General features: G+C 49.7%; 1 protein-coding gene and 1 pseudogene across 1 annotated transcript; both read left to right on the top strand.

The window, feature by feature from the left end:
* Nucleotides 1–18,149, top strand: part of LOC132591664 (oocyte zinc finger protein XlCOF6-like) — a 41,661-nt pseudogene that overhangs the window by 16,522 nt on the left and 6,990 nt on the right.
* On the top strand, nt 1,045–14,683 carry LOC132591661 (zinc finger and SCAN domain-containing protein 2-like). Its single transcript, XM_060271109.1, has 2 exons — nt 1,045–1,071; nt 11,562–14,683. Exon 2 carries the CDS (start codon nt 11,607–11,609, stop codon nt 12,759–12,761), a length of 1,155 nt encoding a protein of 384 aa, XP_060127092.1. The 5' UTR covers nt 1,045–1,071; nt 11,562–11,606; the 3' UTR covers nt 12,762–14,683.

Genomic DNA, 18,149 nt, shown 5'->3' with positions numbered 1-18,149 from the left:
CCTATAGGGGAGTCTGAGGGGCCATTTAAGAGACTAGGCCAAAGTGCAACTTGCACTATGAATGCTGCCCTGAGATTTCCTGTAACAGGAATAGCAGCTCCGCTGGGGCACCTCCTTGAATAACAAAATGAGTCACAGAATGAATTTCAACAGGGACAAATAAATGTCAGGCCCTGCACTTAGGCAAGACTAGCAGGACATGTGAAAAGGATCCAGGGGTCTTGGTGGACCACTAGCTTAACATGAGTCCACAGGGTGATGCAGCCATAAAAAAAGATAACTCTATTCTAGGCTGTAGGGTCTGACTCCAACCAATGGCTTCAAGTTGCAAGAAAGGAGATTCTGACTAAGCATTTGGAAAGCCTTTCGGACAGCAAGAGCTGCTTGGCAGGGGAACAGACTCCCAGGAGAGGTTTTTGAGCAGAGGTTGGGGGGCCCCCTGTCCTGGATGCTTGAGCTGAGATGCCTGCCTTGCAGGGGGTTGGTCTAGATGACCCTTAAGGTCCTCAGATTATGTGATGCTATGGCTCTTCAAAGGGGCAGTGGAGAGAAGGGGGGAAATGTATACACATATATAATGACAAGGGAGAACACCATTTAGGATCATCCTAAGTCACTTTTCCAAGGCCAAAAGGCGCATCCCAACTCCGGTCTACTCTGCAGGGCTGTTGTAACGGGGACACGCTACGTCACAGCCCTGCCTCCCCCACGTGGGGAAATGGGCGGGGAAATGACCGCATCCCCCTCCCCCCTCCTGGGAAGGGATCAAAAGAGATGATAGGACTTTTTGGGAGGTGGGGGGGGATCTCTTTCCCTGCCGCCTCCGGGGATCGAACCTGGGAGATGATCAGGAAAGAAACAGGATATTCAGAGCTTGTTTGGAAGGAGGAGAATTTGTGTCTTCTGGGGGGGGGGGGAGGCGTCACTCATTCCTCCCCCCCCCAGGGTCAGTGAGCTCCGCTTCCTAGAGAGGCAGGGAGGTTGGGAGGGGGAGGGGCCAAGGGGAGGGGGAGGGGCCTCCATCCACATTCCCGGAAGAGGAGCAGGTCGGCAGAGGAGGAGGAAAAAGAGGTGCGAAATATATCTATATCTATATCTATATCTATATCTATATATATTGTGGGGGCGGGAGGGCGGGAGAGAGATAAATCTGCAAACAGGGCAGCTGGGAAAGGAGGGCAGGATTTGGGGCGAGGGGGGGGGAGGAAGGAAAGTAGGGGAGTTTTCCCCCCTCCCCTCCCCCTTCTTTCTGTGGGTCAGTCGAGCGGGGGAGGGGCCCTGCTGGGATAAAGGAGCCCCTCCCCCAGAGGGAAAGGAAAAGAGAATAGAAGAGCGAGCAAGGGAGGGGGGAGCAGGGAGGACAAAGAGGTAGAGCTGGGGGGGAAGGGAGGGAGGAAAGGGGGCGGAGACCCCCCCAAGAACAACTCCCTCCCTGGGCGCTATCTGCACAGGCCCTGATCCATGGAATCCGGCTGCAGATCAGGGACCCTCCATTCTCAGGGTTCTCACTGCAAGCCCCCCCAAAGAAATCAGCCTTCCTGCCTTTTACTTATGGGGGTTCAGGGGGGTCCTTTCTGCAGAGGGAGCACCGGCAGGGTTTGCATTGCAAGGTCTCCTTTGCAGCGCAAGGAGGTGCTCAGCTGTCAAGAGATGCTCAGCTCCCCAGCAGGGCTGGGACTTGAAGCGAGGCCTCCATTCGGCGCCCCTCTGCCTGTTCTGGGATCCCCCTGGCAGGCATCTCTGGGGCAAGGCTTGGTGGCTCCCTCTTGTCCAGAGCAGGGGGCCCCAAACTTTTGTCAAAGAGGGCCAGATTTAACGAAGTGAAGATGCATGAGGGCAGACCAAAGTTGTTGACCATTTTTTACATATTTATTTTTTTAAAAAAAATATTTATTAAAGGTTTTCAGACATACAAAATATTAAACACAAAAAATACAAAAAACAAAAGAAGAAAACAAAACACAGAAAAAAAGAAAGTATAAAAATCATAACTTAAATCTTATTTGTAATCTATTGACTTTCTCACCCTCCTTCTGCTGCGCTTCTTTACATTTCATAATTAGTAAATTCTAAATCTTATATAAATTCTAAATTTTCATCAAAATTACCATATTACCATAATTATTATATCTATTATCTCTATATCTTTTAAACACCTAATCTATATCTTTCATCTTGATTCTAATATCCCTATCTTCTAACAATACTTATTTTCAAACCCTTATATAATCTACAACATCCTAGTATCTCCCTCACTACCATTAAATCAACCATTACATGCTTATTTTTCAAATAAATTCTAAATTTCTTCCAGTCTTCTTCCGCTGCTTCTTCGCTCCCCGTCAACTCAGACAGTTCCATAAATTCTATCAATTTCTTCTGCCATTCATCCACGGTTGGTAATCATTCATTCTTCCGATTCTTTGCCAATAGTAATCTTGCAGCTGTTGTGGCATACAAAAAGAAAACAACATCTTTCTTGGGGATATCATCCCCTGTTATCCCAAGTAGAAAGGCCTCTGGTTTCTTAACAAAGGTGCTTTTCAGCACTTTTTTCAATTCATTATAAATCTTTTCCCAGAAGTCTCTCACTTGGGGGCACGTCCACCACAGGTGGAAGAAAGTACCTTCTTGCTTTTTACATTTCCAGCACCTATTATCTTTTTTATGATAGATCTTAGCTAATTTTACCGGAGTCAGATACCATCTGTACATCATTTTCATTAAATTTTCTTTTAAAACTGTACTTGCGGTAAATTTCATGTTGTGCTTCCATAACCTTTCCCAATCTTCCACCATGATGTTGTGCCCCACATCATTTGCCCATTTTATCATTACGCTTTTTGTTTGCTCATCCTTCGTATGCCATTCCAACAATACATTATACATTTTAGATAAATTTTTACTTTTGGAATCTAACAATTCTGTTTCTATCTTGGACTTTTGCATTTGAAAACCAACTTTTTTATCCATTTTAAACATTTCATTAATCTGGTGGTATTGAAACCAATCGTTTACTTTACTCTTCAACTCCTCATATGGTTTTAACTTTATCGGATCACCGTCTTGCACTAAGATATCCCTATATCTCAACCAGTTTACTGACATATTCAATCGTTTTTGAGTTTTAGCTTCTGCCGGTGAAATCCATCTGGGTGTTTTTGGTTCAAACAGGTCTTTATACCTGTTCCACACATTAAAGAGGGTTTTTCTAATAAGGTGATTTTTAAAACCTCTATGAACTTTGACCTTGTCATACCATGAAAATGCATGCCATCCAAAAGCATTATTATGACCTTCCAAGTCGAGTAGAACCTCCAAACAAGCTCAAGGTCCATTTTTTACAATTTTACCCCATAATTATTGACCTTTTTTAGATCGCAGTGAGATCAGGCCCCCAAATCTGACTTTGGACATGCCTGGTCTAGAGAGAGGGAGTCCATGGAAGGGTTAATGGGGGCCACGAGAGAGGCCTGGATAGAGACCCCACCCTGTCTCCCTCCTCTCCCCCCTCCCTGCTCATCTGGCGAGGCCCCTCTGGATGGAGAGGTGGGCTAGATTGGGAGAGAATTGGTGGGCAGGACGAAGGGGGAGCCAGCCAGGGAAACCTCTGGGCAGAGGGGAGATTGGGGGGGGGCGGACGGCAGAGGAAGTTGGGGGGCTGAGGGAGGGAGGGAAGCATCCCTTGGGGAGGGATCAAAGTCAGCATTGGCAGGAGGGGGGGAAAGGAAGAGAGAGAGAGACTTGGGGGCTGCCTGCCTTGACTTCTCCCTCCTGCCCAGGAATCTCCTTCGTGTAGACCAGGGAGAGGTCCCTGAACAGGAGGCCTGATCCACCCACCTCTCCTCCCTTGAAGCTCAGGCCTTGCCCTGCCAGAAGTCCCAGGTCAGCTCCTGCATGGGGCGCTGGGGGCTCTTATAGGGAGTCTAACCATTGGGGGAAAGAGGACAGGGAGGAAGCCCACTTTATTCTTTCCGCCCTTTGAGGCTTCAGTCTTGGCAACTACAGTCTCACCCACATCCCGGTCTTTCTATGGAGAAGCATCGAAAGGGTTCCTACCCAGAGATACCTGTGCCCAACTCCTTCTCTCCATTCCACCCTGTGAGGGACAGGGGATATCGCGAAGTCCCTCCCCTCCTGAGTTCAAGCCCGTCCCCGAGCAAAGGGGAAAGCAGGGAGAGTTCCGATTCCAGTGGGGAAGCAGGAAGTCGTGTCCGAGGCTCAGGCAAGGTAGAGGAGCCAGGGTCCCAGGTGGGACAGGAAGGGGCAAGCAAGGGGGGAAGACCCATCCCTCCAACTCCAGAATTACGCAGGAAGAGGAGGGGCAAGAGGATGGGTCTGCCAAAGCTTTTGTGTTGGAGAAAGACGCGCCAAAAGCCATTAGGAGGTTCTGAAACCGACTGACAACATCGCTCCGTGTAAATAGCAATGACTTGAGCACTGTAAATACGCAGCACCAATAAAAGAATAAAATGCAGAGCTGCGTAGCGTCGTTACTCTGAAGTAGTCCACTCCGGCCACTGTGACAGCAACCTCCTAATCATTTTTGGGCTACTTCGGAGTTGCCGGGATGAGCGTGTCCGAGGCGGAGAAGTGGCGGCAGATCGCTGAGCAAGCCCAGCTAGAACTGCAACAGCTGTCGCTGCAGGCGCAGGGAGAATTGAAGGCAGCTAAAGAGGAGACTAAGAAGGTCCAGGACGACCGGCTACAACTTGCGGAACAGGTGAGAGAGCTCCAGGAAAAAGAGCAGCATTTAAGGGCGGTGGCGGTAGACCTCCAAAACAAGCTGGATGCAGAGAAAAACAAGGCGGGAGGGGCTCCCCAAGTCCAAGTGCTGCCAGGAAGGAGAGCAGGGACCCTTGTAAGCAAGTTCAATGGAGACCCGAAGGAGTTTCAGGGCTTTGAGACTGAGATCGTGTATGCTCTTGAGCTGCACCAGAATGAGTTCCCCGATGATGAGCACAGAGTAGCGTTTATTGTGGAACATCTCACCGGAGCAGCCAGGGAGTGGCTAAGACCATTAATCGCAACCAAGAATCCTTGCATGAAAAATGTCCAACAATTTCTAGAAGGTTTGAGGACGATGTATTCGTCCGATAGTCATTTGGACCAGACTAAGGAGGAACTGCATAATTTACGCCAAGGAAATATGACAGTTCGCGCATATTGGGCGAAATTCACCATGCTGGTGCACAGACTGGGGTGGGTTTTGGATTCGCCTCCCATGCAAGCTGCGTTTTACTTGGGTTTGAGCGAGGAGGTGAAGGATGAACTCTCGAGAGGTCCAAAGCCCAGTACTATGGATCAGCTGAGCAAAGCAGCTCTGGCGGTGGGGGTGAGGCAGGAATCCCGGTGGAACGACAAGCAAGCGACGCGCGCAAAGCGGGCTTGGTTCCCACGGTCGCAGGAGAAGCCACTCCCTCAACAACCCTTTCAGGCCACGCCTGGAGCCAGCCAGGACCAGGAGCCCATGCAGATTGATAGCGCGCGCGCGCGGGCTTTTCAAACCCCAGCGGCGCCAAGACGCAAGGAGGGAAGGGGCGGGAATTGCTTTCTCTGCAACTCACCCCAGCATCTCGTCAGAGACTGCCCACATCGCAGGGAGTGGCAAGGAAAGGCGGGAACGGTGGTGCCCTCCCCCACTGACGCAGCACCACAGCAGGGAAACGGGAAAGCCTGGCTGCAGGAGACAAGGGGCAGCAGCCAGGCACAGTCAGCAGACAACAGCCCCAGCCCGCCCACCCGCACAGAGAGGTGCAGAGCCAGCCCACCCCTCCCAGAGCAGGAGTGGTTCTAGAAGTGACGCTAACGCTCCCAAATGGCTATCCCCTGACGGTCCTCGCCTTAATTGACAGTGGGGCGTCCGCCAACTTCTTCTCGAGAAGCTTTGCAGAAGAGCACCAAATCCAGCTTTTGCAGTTGGATTTTCCTCTGCACGTAGCAACCATTGACGGCAGGGAGCTGCTGGGAGGGGCCATCACACATCAAACCCCCCCCATGAGAATGACGGTGGGAAGGCACTCAGAGACACTGGCGTTCAACGTCACCACCATCTCAGACCCCCCCATCGTCTTGGGCATGAGCTGGCTGGCGCGCCACGACCCCTCCATCAGTTGGCACCAGAGGTGCATCACGTTTGGGTCAGACTTTTGTCTGGAACATTGCATGCAGCACCAACCAGGGGAGGGGCCTCCGATAGCCACGGTGGCCACCATGCATATCAAAGGGGGTGAGGCAATACCCAAGCAGTACTGGGACCTGCAGGAGGTCTTCAGCGAAGCGGAGTCCGACCACCTACCCCCGCACAGGCCTTTTGACTGCCAGATCAACCTGGTGCCAGGGGCGACGATACCCCCAGCCAAGCTGTACGCCATGTCAGACCAGGAGCTGGAGGATCTGCGCGCTTTCATCGACAAGAACCTCAAGCGGGGGTTCATCAGAGAAAGCAAGGCAGCAGGGGGCAGCCCGGTCTTCTGGGTGGACAAGAAAGACACGCAACAGCGCCGTCTTGTGGTGGACTTTAGACGGCTGAATTCGGTGACAGAGCCCGTGGCTTTCCCCATGCCCAGAGTGGATGATCTCCTGACAGCGGCACGCAGGGGCAAGATTTTCACCAAGCTGGACCTAAGGGGGGCGTACAACTTGATCAGGATCCGGGAAGGAGATGAATGGAAAACCACGATGTTCACGCCTCTGGGCTCTTTTGAATATCTGGTGATGCCCTTCGGTTTGCAAGGGGGCTCAGCATGCTTCCAGGCCTTCATGCACCACGTCCTGGGGTCCCTCCTCTTCAGGAAATGCTTGGTCTTCCTAGATGACATCCTTATCTACTCGAATGACCCAGTGCAGCATGTGAAAGATGTCAGAGAGGTGTTGCAACGCCTGAAGGAGAACCACCTGTATGTGAAGCTGGAGAAGTGCAAGTTTCACACCAAAGAGGTGGACTTCCTGGGCTACAAGCTGTCAGACAAGGGGCTGGCGATGGACAAGGACAAGGTGCAGGCCATCCTGGACTGGCACAGCCCCAGGACGCGCAAAGATGCCCAACGCCTACTAGGCTTCGCTAACTTCTACAGGAAGTTCATCAAGAACTTCTCTCGCGTTACGGCTCCCATCACGGACTGCCTGAGAGGCAAGCAGAAGTTCAAGTGGACAACAGAGGCGCAAGCAGCGTTCGAAAGCCTCAAGAGAGTGTTCGCCTCAGACCAAAACCTGTTCCATGTGGTGCAGGACGCGCCCCTACGCATTGAGACAGATGCTTCTGAAAAAGCTGTGGGCGCAATTTTGTTGCAACTGGACGCCAACAGGGAGTGGAGACCCTGTGCCTTCTTCTCCAGGAAGCTGACACAGCCTGAACGCAACTACACAGTGTTTGATAGGGAACTTCTTGCGATCTACGCTGCGTTCCAGCACTGGCGACACTTCCTGGTGGGCGCGAAGCACCCCATCCAGGTGTGCACAGACCACAAGAACCTGGAGTTCTGGAGAACTGCCAGGGTGCTCAACCAGCGGCAGATACGGTGGGCAGAGTTCTTCTCGAACTTCAACTTCTCCATCCACTACATCCCGGGGGAGCAGAATGTCAGGGCGGATGCCCTCTCCCGCAAGCCAGAGTACATGGAGGAGGAGGCGCCACCAGCCCCAAGGCACATTTTCCCCCCGTCGGCATGGTCCTGCGGAGCAGCTGTGGTGAGCGAGGCAGAACTCACAGCACTGACGGCAGCGGATGAATTTGCCAACCGCATCTTCAGAGAACTGAGAGGGGGGAGGGAGCAGGCAAAAGACTTTGCAGAACGCAGAGGGCTGCTTTTCTACAAGGGTGCGCTGTACCTACCCACCACCCAGCTTCGACGTACGGTCCTCAAGCAGATGCACGACAACCCTACAGCGGGGCATTTTGGAAGGGACAAAACCGCTCACCTAGTCATGAGACACTTCTGGTGGCCAGGGGTGCGGGAAGATGTTCGAGACTATGTAAGGGGCTGTACCACCTGCCAGCGGGCGAAGGTGGTCAGAGCAGCGCCACCAGGGTTGCTGGAGCCCTTAGCCACACCACACAGGCCGTGGGAAGTGGTGTCCATGGACTTCATCACGGATCTGCCTTCGTCCAGGGGTAAGACTGCAGTGTTGGTGGTGGTGGACCTTATGTCCAAAATGTGTCACTTTATACCGTGTGCCAGGGCAGTCTCGGCAGAAGAGACAGCCAAACTGTTTGTTGATCACATTTTCAGACTGCATGGATTACCTTTAAGGGTTATTTCGGATCGTGGCCGCCAATTTGTTTCCAGGTTCTGGCGGCGGCTCATGAACCTCCTGCAGGTGGAGGTCAGCTTGTCGACGGCTAGACACCCGCAGACCAACGGACAAGCGGAGAGGGTCAACGCCATTCTGCAGCAGTACCTGAGATGCTACGTCAGCCAGCGGCAAACGGACTGGGTGGATCGCTTGCCACTAGCAGAATTTGCCTACAACAATGCAGTGCACGTCTCCACAGGGGTGTCGCCCTTTAAGGCCAATTACGGGCGCGACCTCAGATCTTTCCCAGAGAGGGAGAGGGAGGAGGAGGAGGAGGAGGGCCCACAGGCTGAGGATTGGGCAGAGGAACTGGAGACGGTGCACCAGCAGCTCAGAGAACACTTGGAGAGGGCCAAGGAAGCGTACAAAAAGGGGGCAGATCGCCACAGGCGACAAGGGGAGGTCATCAGGGTGGGGGACAAGGTGTGGTTGTCCTCGGAGGGCCTTCCCACCAGAGGGAGGTGCAAAAAGCTGGCACCCAAAAGGCTGGGCCCCTTCACGGTCACGCAACAGGTAAACCCGGTGGCATACAGGCTGGCACTGCCAGAGGACATGAGGGTGCATCCAGTGTTTCATAGATCGCTGCTGTCGCCGTACAGGGAAAGCAGCAGGCTCCGAGACAGCGAACAAACCCCCGAGGGAGGGGGGGAGAGGGAAGGCAGGGAGCAACTCAATGAGGCCACGGCCATCCTGGATTCAAGGTGGGGGGTGGGGGGACTGGAGTACCTCATGGCATGGGAGGATGCTCCACCGTCCCAGAATGAATGGGTCCCAGCCACTCAGATACAGGAGGAATTCTGGGTGGAAGAATTTCACGCCCTCTTTCCCCACAGACCCAAGCCCTGGCACATGGAAAGGGAGGGGGAGGAGGAGGAGGCACGGGAGAGCAGCTCACCATGGCGCTGGGAAGCGGAGTTTGAGGAACCAGAGGATGAGGTATGGGTGTCACCGAGATCCACCCAGTCAGAGGAAGGAGCAGATTGGCAGAACGTTTTTACCCCCACCAGCTCTGACGCCACGGACTTTTTGGGATTCCCGTCCGCCCAGGCGGAAGGGGGGGGCTCGCAGGACTGGGGGGAGGTATTCACACCAACGGGCTCGGAGAGCACTGAGTTCTTAGGCTTCCAGTCGTCACCGACACATGGGGGGGGCCTGGGGAGGGGTGAAGGAGAGCTTGGGAGGGGGGTGGATGTGAGGGACAGGGGATATCGCGAAGTCCCTCCCCTCCTGAGTTCAAGCCCGTCCCCGAGCAAAGGGGAAAGCAGGGAGAGTTCCGATTCCAGTGGGGAAGCAGGAAGTCGTGTCCGAGGCTCAGGCAAGGTAGAGGAGCCAGGGTCCCAGGTGGGACAGGAAGGGGCAAGCAAGGGGGGAAGACCCATCCCTCCAACTCCAGAATTACGCAGGAAGAGGAGGGGCAAGAGGATGGGTCTGCCAAAGCTTTTGTGTTGGAGAAAGACGCGCCAAAAGCCATTAGGAGGTTCTGAAACCGACTGACAACATCGCTCCGTGTAAATAGCAATGACTTGAGCACTGTAAATACGCAGCACCAATAAAAGAATAAAATGCAGAGCTGCGTAGCGTCGTTACTCTGAAGTAGTCCACTCCGGCCACTGTGACACACCCGGTTTCCATTACTGCCACTATTTCAGATCTCTTAAATCTGGGATCCCTCCCCAAACAAAAATACATATCCACTTGTTGATTTGTAGTCAGTGGTACATCCGGCCCAATCTGCATCAATATCCCCAAACTTTTCAGGATTACCAACAGCTGGCAACTTCCATTTACAATTCATTGTGCCCTTCAAACACCGTACCCCCCTTTTCACGCCCATCAGTCCTATTCAAGGAAAACTTCCTACTAAGAATTCCCACAGCATTAGCTAAATCAGGTTTGCAAGTGGTAGCAAGATACAAAAGTCTACCAATTGCTGACCTGGATTCTATGGTGTCAGGCAATGGTTTCAAATCCTGCTGATTCTTTAAGAAGTCAGTAGCCATGGGCGTTGCAACTGGGTGTGCATCTTGCATTTGTAAATTCTGGATCAGGGCATGAATCCTTTGCCGTTGATTTAGAAGAAATGACCCATCTTATTCTCTTTCAACTTGGATTCCGAGGTAGTTCTGGATCTTTCCCAGTTCCTTGACCTCAACCTCTTTGCTTAGGTGTTTCACAACCTGTGCATATAGTGTCTGGCAAGAATCAAGTCATCAGCAAAAGCTAAAACTTATGAAAAATAAATGCTCCCTTACTTGACTTGCTGAACAGGCCCTTGTCGGCATGGCCTTGCTTGTACCCAAGCTGAATCAGCATTTTATTCAGTTTCTGATTCCAGGCTCAAGCATCGAGTCCATAAAGTCCCTTTTGCAGTTTGCTCACTAAATGTGCCTCATGTGGTTTCATAAAACCTTTAGGTTGCCTCTGAAATTTGACCCTGAAGAAAGGCACTTGCAATGTCAATGTGCCTCATTTCCATTTGCTTGGCGGCTGCAATGCTCAAAAGCATTCTTACGCTGCTGTACCTCACAGTTGGCGCAAAGACTTCATCATAATCTTTGCCATAGCGTTGAGGAAAGCCTTGCGCTGCACTTCCTCTTCTGCCCCTTTCTTAATCTGAAACACCCACTTCCTTTGTATGGCCTTCTTACCGGGAGGTAGGTCAGTAAGGGTCCAGGTCTTCTTCTGATGCAGTACAACATTCCTTCTGTGTGGCCTTCCTCCAGAGAGAGGCTTCTGCAGTTGCTATCTCCTCCCATGTAGATGGTTCTTGAGAACAATGGCGGCAGTGGGAGCCCCCATTAGCTAAAGTGGTACCTCAGATTAAAAATGATTTCAGGTTAAGAACGGACCTCCAGAACGAATTAAGTTCATAAACTGAGGTACCACTGTAGCTTCCAAGACTTCTGTTGCTTCTAGAAGCACTATCAAATGTTGCTTCCAGTGCACAAAATTGTATTCATTTAACTTAGGACCCTGATGAATAGTGGGCAGCTTCATGGACATAGAACAGCTCCCTTTCCTATGAGAAAACACTTTTTTTATAAAAAGTAAACTCTACAGTTCAAGCGTATTCTAAGAAAATGCTACTTCATTAACGCTGATTAAGGGTTATGAAAGGCTGGTGATGCATTACAATTATTTAACATTATTTCATTTGCCTTTCTTAAAAATTTGGAACATATGGAGGTGAGCAGAGAATGTATGAGATGTTAAAAAAAGAGCAGGTGTTGATTGATGTGTGTAATATTCCTTTGTTTTCTTCCTAGAAAACAAATAGGATTTCCTCCCCGTTTTGCCCTCCAAAGAAGACAATGGAGAAGGCCGCCAGAAATCTGGGGGGCCATTTCAATGCAAATAACGAAGAAGCCATTAAAAAACCATTTCAATGCATGGAGTGCGGAAATAGATTCAGTCAGAGTGGAAACCTTAGAAACCATCAACGGACTCACACGGGGGAGAAACCATTTAAATGTATTGTGTGTGGAAAGAGCTTCAGTCAGAGTGGAGAACTAAGAAGACATCAACGGAGTCACACGGGGGATAAACCTTTTGAATGCATCGAGTGTGGAAGGAGCTTCACTATTATTGGAAACCTTAGAAGACATCAATGGGAACACACTGGGGAGAAACCATTTAAATGCATGGAATGTGGAAAGAGCTTCAGTCAGAGTGGAGACCTTAAAATTCATCAACGAACTCACACAGGGGAGAAACCATTTAAATGCATGGAGTGTGGAAAGAGCTTCAGTCGGAGTGGAGAACTAAGAAGACATCAACGGAGTCACACGGGGGAGAAACCTTTTGAATGCATGGAGTGTGGAAGGAGCTTCACTATTATTGGAAACCTTAGAAGACATCAATGGGAACACACTGGGAAGAAACCATTTAAATGCATGGAGTGTGGAAAGAGCTTCAGTCAGAGTGGAAACCTTAGAAACCATCAACGGACTCATACAGGGGATAAACCATTTAAATGTATGGAGTGTGGAAAGAGCTTCATTCAGAGTGGAACACTAAGAATTCATCAACGGACTCACACAGGGGAGAAACCATTTAAATGTATGGAGTGTGGAAAGAGCTTCACTACTATTGGAAACCTTAGAGAACATCAACCAACTCACACGGGGGAGAAACCATTTAAATGCATGGAATGTGGAAAGAGCTTCACTATTATTAGAAACCTTAGAAGACATCAACGGGAACACACTGGGGAGAAACCATTTAAATGTATGGAGTGTGGAACGAGCTTCAGTCGGAGTGGAACACTAAGAATTTATCAACGGACTCACACGGGGGAGAAACCATTTAAATGCATGGAATGCGGAAAGTGCTTCTGTAGTGGTGGGCAACTGAATTCACATCATCGAACATACACAGGAGAGATGCCATTTACATGTATGGAGTGTGGAAGGAGCTTCACTTATAGTGGAACACTAAGAATTCATCAACGGACTCACACAGGGTAGAAACCATTTCAATGCATGGAGTGTGGAAAGAGCTTCAGTCAGAGTGGAAACCTTAGAATTCATCAACGGACTCACACTGGTGAGAAACCATTTTAATGTATGGAGTGTGGAAAGAGCTTCTGTACGGGTGGGCAACTGAATTCACATCATCGAACACACACAGGAGGGAAACCATTTAAAGTCAGAGTGGACTTCTTACAAAACATCAACAAATTCATACTGGGGAGAAACCATGTAAGTCCTAGGGAAGGGGATAGAAGTTCAGTTGTAGTGGAAGTCTTACAAACCACCCAAAGACTCTGAGGGGTAAGAGTTGTAAGAGTGGAAACGCTACAAGCCATGAATAAACTCAAAGAAGGGCCTCCAAGTCCCAACGGCTGTTCGTGGGGCACATGCGCAGTAGCACAATCCCACGGACACAGGGACTGGACGCAGAGACACTTGGATATTATTATAGAGGATAGTAAGCATATGATATTTAATTATTATTATAGAGGATAGTAAGCATATAATATTTAATGTATTGTTAGATAGGGAGGGGGAGTGTTAGAGTCTGGAGTGTTGCTTCTGAATGAGGATGGACTGAGGGTGAGCTGGTTTTGGTGTTTGGGGGAGGGAGTTGGAAATGTTTGTATCTGGGAATGGAGAGTTGCACAAAGTGGAGCTGAGATTGGAGGTGTTGCTCTGGAAGCAGAGTTAGATAAATATTATAGGAATAGCAGCATCACTCCCACTGTTATCATTGCAATGATGCAACCATGAAGACACACAAAGACTGAAAGCACCTCCTTATATGCCCAAGGTAATCTTGAAACCATCATCTATTCTTTTGATTTGTAGATATATTGTGTATTTGGTGGCAGGAGAAATAAAAGGGGTACGGTGGTACCTCTACTTATGAGTAACTCTACTTACGAATGTTTCTACTTACTAATGGAGCTCTGTCCGCCATCTTGGATGCGGTTTAGATAGGATTTTTTCTACTTACGAATTTTTTAGGTAGGGTTGCTTTGACTTACGATTTTTTTCTCCCAATGCATTCCTATGGGATTCGACTTACAATTTTTTTGACTTATGAATGTGCGTTTGCAACGCATTAAATTCATAAGTAGAGGTACCACTGTATTTAGTGGCATAAGCAGGAAAGGCTCTGTTCCTAGCTGCACGTCTTGCATGAGGAGGGAAGGGGGCACAGGGAAGAAGGGGCCGTACCAGAGCATCTCAAAGCAATGTAAGGATGAGTCTAATGTGGAAGGAGGTTCAGGCAGGTCCCAAAGCGAGAGTGCTAAGGGTCAACGTCCTCCAACTCCACCAGCTGCCCCAAGGCAGGAGCCCCCTCTGGGCCCTGAGGGTGGAAAGCCTCCCTCCACCTTTGAAAGTGGACATGATCCGAGGGCAGTGATGGCGAACCTTTTAGAGACCGAGTCCCCAAACCTCAACGCAAAACCCACTTATTCATCACAAAGTGCCAATGTGGCAATTCTGCCTGTATATCTAATTTTTTCTGTTTGTTTCACGTTTCTTCTTTATGACGACTGTTGTAATAAATAATCCTTCATAAACGTTATTGCATTCTATTCTTCATTAAATTATCTTTCCACTGATATTTATATTATGGTATAACTCAGTTATATGTTACAAAATGACGTTGTAATGAGGGAGATTGCTAGAAGGAATGAATTTCCAAGCATGATAGGTTTTCTGAATACAAACTGCTTCTCTTCTAGGATACAATGTTTCCCATTATAATTGGTTTACTAGGTAACGAGGTTTTGATCTGCAGCCAGTCCCTTCTCCTCCTGCCAAAATCCTTGAGCTGGCTCTGCAGAACCAATGCATTCTCCTGGTTGGCTAGAATGGAGCTTTCTTCAAAGACGAGCTTCATTCACAACTGCACACCCATGGGATCGCTTATCGGGGTTTGGGGAGGGAAAACCAATCTTTCTTCAGGAGGGGGTCTGGTGTGTTGTTGGGGTAGCATAATATTGGAGCGAAGGCACAGGACCGGTCGGGCTCCCTTGAGGGCATCGGTCCAGCTCCTATCGGGTGCAAGTGAGACCTTGTTCATGTGCCCCCCTCCCCCCGTCCTGTCATAGAATCATAGAGTTGGAAGAGACCACAAGGGCCATCCAGTCCAACCCCCTGCAAAGCAGGAAACACCATCAAAGCATTCCTGACATATGCCTGTCAGGCCTCTGCTTAAAGAACTCCAAAGAAGGTGACTCCACCACACTCCTTGGCAGCAAATTCCACTGCCGAACAGCTCTTACTGTCAGGAAGTTCTTCCTAATGTTTAGGTGGAATCTTCTTTCTTGAAGTTTGAATCCATTGCTCCGTGTCCGCTTCTCTGGAGCAGCAGAAAACAACCTTTCTCCCTCCTCCATATGACATCCTTTGATATATTAGACACATGGCTATTATATCACCCCTTAACCTTCTCTTCTCTAGGCTAGCCATGGGGGGGGGGAGGTAGGACCCTGAGTCAGCCAAAACAGTGGGGGTGGGGACATTTTCAGAAACCCACATCGGTGGGGGAGTCTTATTTTTGAAACTTACAGTAGGGGAGTCAGGGTTGGGACAGGGCAGGTGAGGGGACACTGAAGGGAGACTATGAAGGTCTATTTAACAGAAAAGGGTCCATTAGACTCAAAAACCCACAGCAACGTGTGGCCGGGCCAGCTAGTGTGTGTGTGTGTGTGTGTGTGTGTGTGTGTGTATATATATATATATATATATATATATATAGACAAGGGATAACACAATTTAGGGTTGTCGTAAGTCACTGGCCCAAGCCCCAAAGGCACATCCCAACTCCAGTCTACTCTGCAGGGCTGTTGTAACGGGGACACACTACGTCACAGCCCTGCCTCCCCCACGTGGGGAAATGGGTGTGAAAATGACCGGATCCCCCCCCTCTCCTGGCAATGGATTAAAAGATGAAGGGGGAGGACTTTTTCGGAAGTGGGGGGGGGGAGGTCTCTTTCCTTGCCGTCTCCGGGGATCGAACCTGGGACCTTTTCAGGAAAAGAAGAGGATAACAGAGCTGGGAGGGAGGCGTCACTCATTCCTCCCCAAGGGTCAGTGAGCTCCGCTTCCTAGAGAGGCAGGAAGGTTTGGAGGGGGAGGGGCCAAGGTGAGAAGGGGGGAGGGGCCTCTATTCACATTCCCGGAAGAGGAGCAGGTCGGCAGAGGAGGAGGAAAAAGAGGTGCAAAAGATTGGGAGGGGGCGGGGGAGATTTGGGGTTGTGGGGGGGGGAGAAGGGTGTGCTTTTCCTCCCCCTGAATCTCCAAACAGGGCAGCTGGGAAGGGAGGGCAGGATTTGGGGCGGGGGGGGGGTGAAAGGAAACAAGGGAGTTCCCCCCTCCCCCTTCCTTCTGTGGGTCAGGAGATCCCACCGCCCTTTATATTACAGGAAAGGAAATGGGAATAGCATAGCGAGCGGGGGGGGGGGAGGACTTGGCAGCACCCCCCCCCGTCTCCCTCCTCTTCCCCCTCCTTGCTCACCTGGCGAGGCCCCTCCGGATGGAGAGGTGGGGGCGCTTGGGAGAGATTTGGAAAGAAGAGAGAGCTGGCCAGGGGGGGGGGGTCCTCTGGGCAAAGGGGAGACTGGGGGGGTGGAGGGCAGAGGAAGTTGGGGGGCAGAGAGAGGAAGGGAAGGATCCCGGGGAGAGGAATGGAAGCCATGTTGGAGAAAGAGAGAGAGACTTGGGGGCTGCCTGCCTTGACTTCTCCCTCCTGCCCAGGAATCTCCTTCCAGTAGACCAGGGAGAGATCCCTGAACAGGAGGCCTGATCCACCCACCCTCTCCTCCCTTCAAGCTCAGTCCTTGCCCTGCCAGAAGTCCCAGGTCAGCTCCTGCATGGGGCGCTGGGGGCTCTTATAGGGAGTCCAACCATGGGGGGGGGGGAAGAGGAAAGGGAGGAAGCCCCCTTTATGATTTCCGCCCTTTGAGACTTTTGTCTTGGCAACTACAGTCTCACCCACATGCCTGTGTCTCTGGGGAGAAGCATCTAAAGGGTTCGTATCCAGAGATACCTGTGCCCAACTCCTTCTCTCCATTCCACCAATATTCCCATATTCCATTCCAATATTCCCACTGCAGTACAGTATATCTTTTTTTTAAGATAATTTTTTTTGTATCACAAAACAAACTAATAATCACAATAAAACAAAATACATTAAACAGTTAATCATTTGTTATAACATTGTGGTGGAGTCTCCTTCTTTGGAGGTCTTTAAGCGGAGATTTGACAGCCATGTGTCAGGAATGCTTTGATGGTGTTTCCTGCTTGGCAAGGGGTTGGACTGGATGACCCTTGTGGTCTCTTCCAACTCTAGGATTCTAAAGTTCGCTTCAGCTTAAGTACAGACTTCTGGAACCAATTGTGTACTTAAACCGAGGTACCACTGTATTGCTTTTCACTATGTTGTTCTCTATCACATATCATATAAGACTATACCTTTTAATAGAATAATTATTATTATTATACCACTCCACCTAAGTTGTTATCTTTTATAGTTCAGCATGAGAACAAAAAAGAAAATACATATAACCCCAACCTAAGTGAGCAAACATTTAAAAAAAGAAAAGAAAATTCCCCCTTATTTCATAATCATATATAACCACAATTTTGACTTCCTGTTAATCCCTAATGCATAAATTATATTTTAAGCATGAATGTATTCCCGTTGTTCTATATTCCACTAACTATTTATCTACTACATTCTTACAACAGTATGTATCCTTCATATTATTGTCCAACTCATTCTTTCTCCACTATCACTCAAATGCCGGCTAGATATTCCCACTATATCAGATCTCACGTCTGTGGGATTTAAGAGATTGGGAAGACTGCTATGGAAATGGGTGGGTTCCGGTGTTTGCCCCTTAAAAGCGTGCAGCATTATTATTATTATTACTATTACTATTATTGCAATTTCAATGTGGCTCGTGGGCCAGATAAACGGCCTCTGTGGGCCGGAGGTTGCCAATGCCTACTCTATCCTCTCATCCAGGGGAAGGTGCTGTCCCATTGCCAGTGTCCTCGACACAATGCAGCAGCCTCAGGAAGTCAGTGGTGCAGGATTATTTGGGAATGTGTGCAGTTGGACTGTATCAGGAAGATCTTGGAGATCAGGGAAGAAGGAGGAGGAAATGAAATACAGATATTCAGCGTTTTCAGGGGAGGAGGAAGATGGAGAAAGTGTGTCCCACCAGATAAGGCTCCCCTCATCCCTGGCCATATGCCATCTTTCCTTGGGATGATGGTACTTTGTGTCCAACGACATCTGGAGGGCCAGAGATGCCTCACCTCAGCATAGAAGGTTCCCCAAACTTTTTTCAAAGAGGGCCAGATTTGATGAAGGGAAGGGCCGTGAGGGCCTGT

This window comes from Zootoca vivipara, chromosome 2, assembly GCF_963506605.1.
Source record: "Zootoca vivipara chromosome 2, rZooViv1.1, whole genome shotgun sequence".
NCBI lineage: Eukaryota > Metazoa > Chordata > Lepidosauria > Squamata > Lacertidae > Zootoca > Zootoca vivipara.
The sequence above is the reverse complement of the archived record's forward strand: the minus strand, read 5'-3'. Positions and strand labels throughout refer to the sequence as shown.

Coding starts and splice junctions, on each gene's coding strand:
- LOC132591661 (XM_060271109.1), top strand. CDS start 11,607: ATGGAGAAGGCCGCCAGAAATCTGGGGGGCCATTTCAATGCAAATAAC.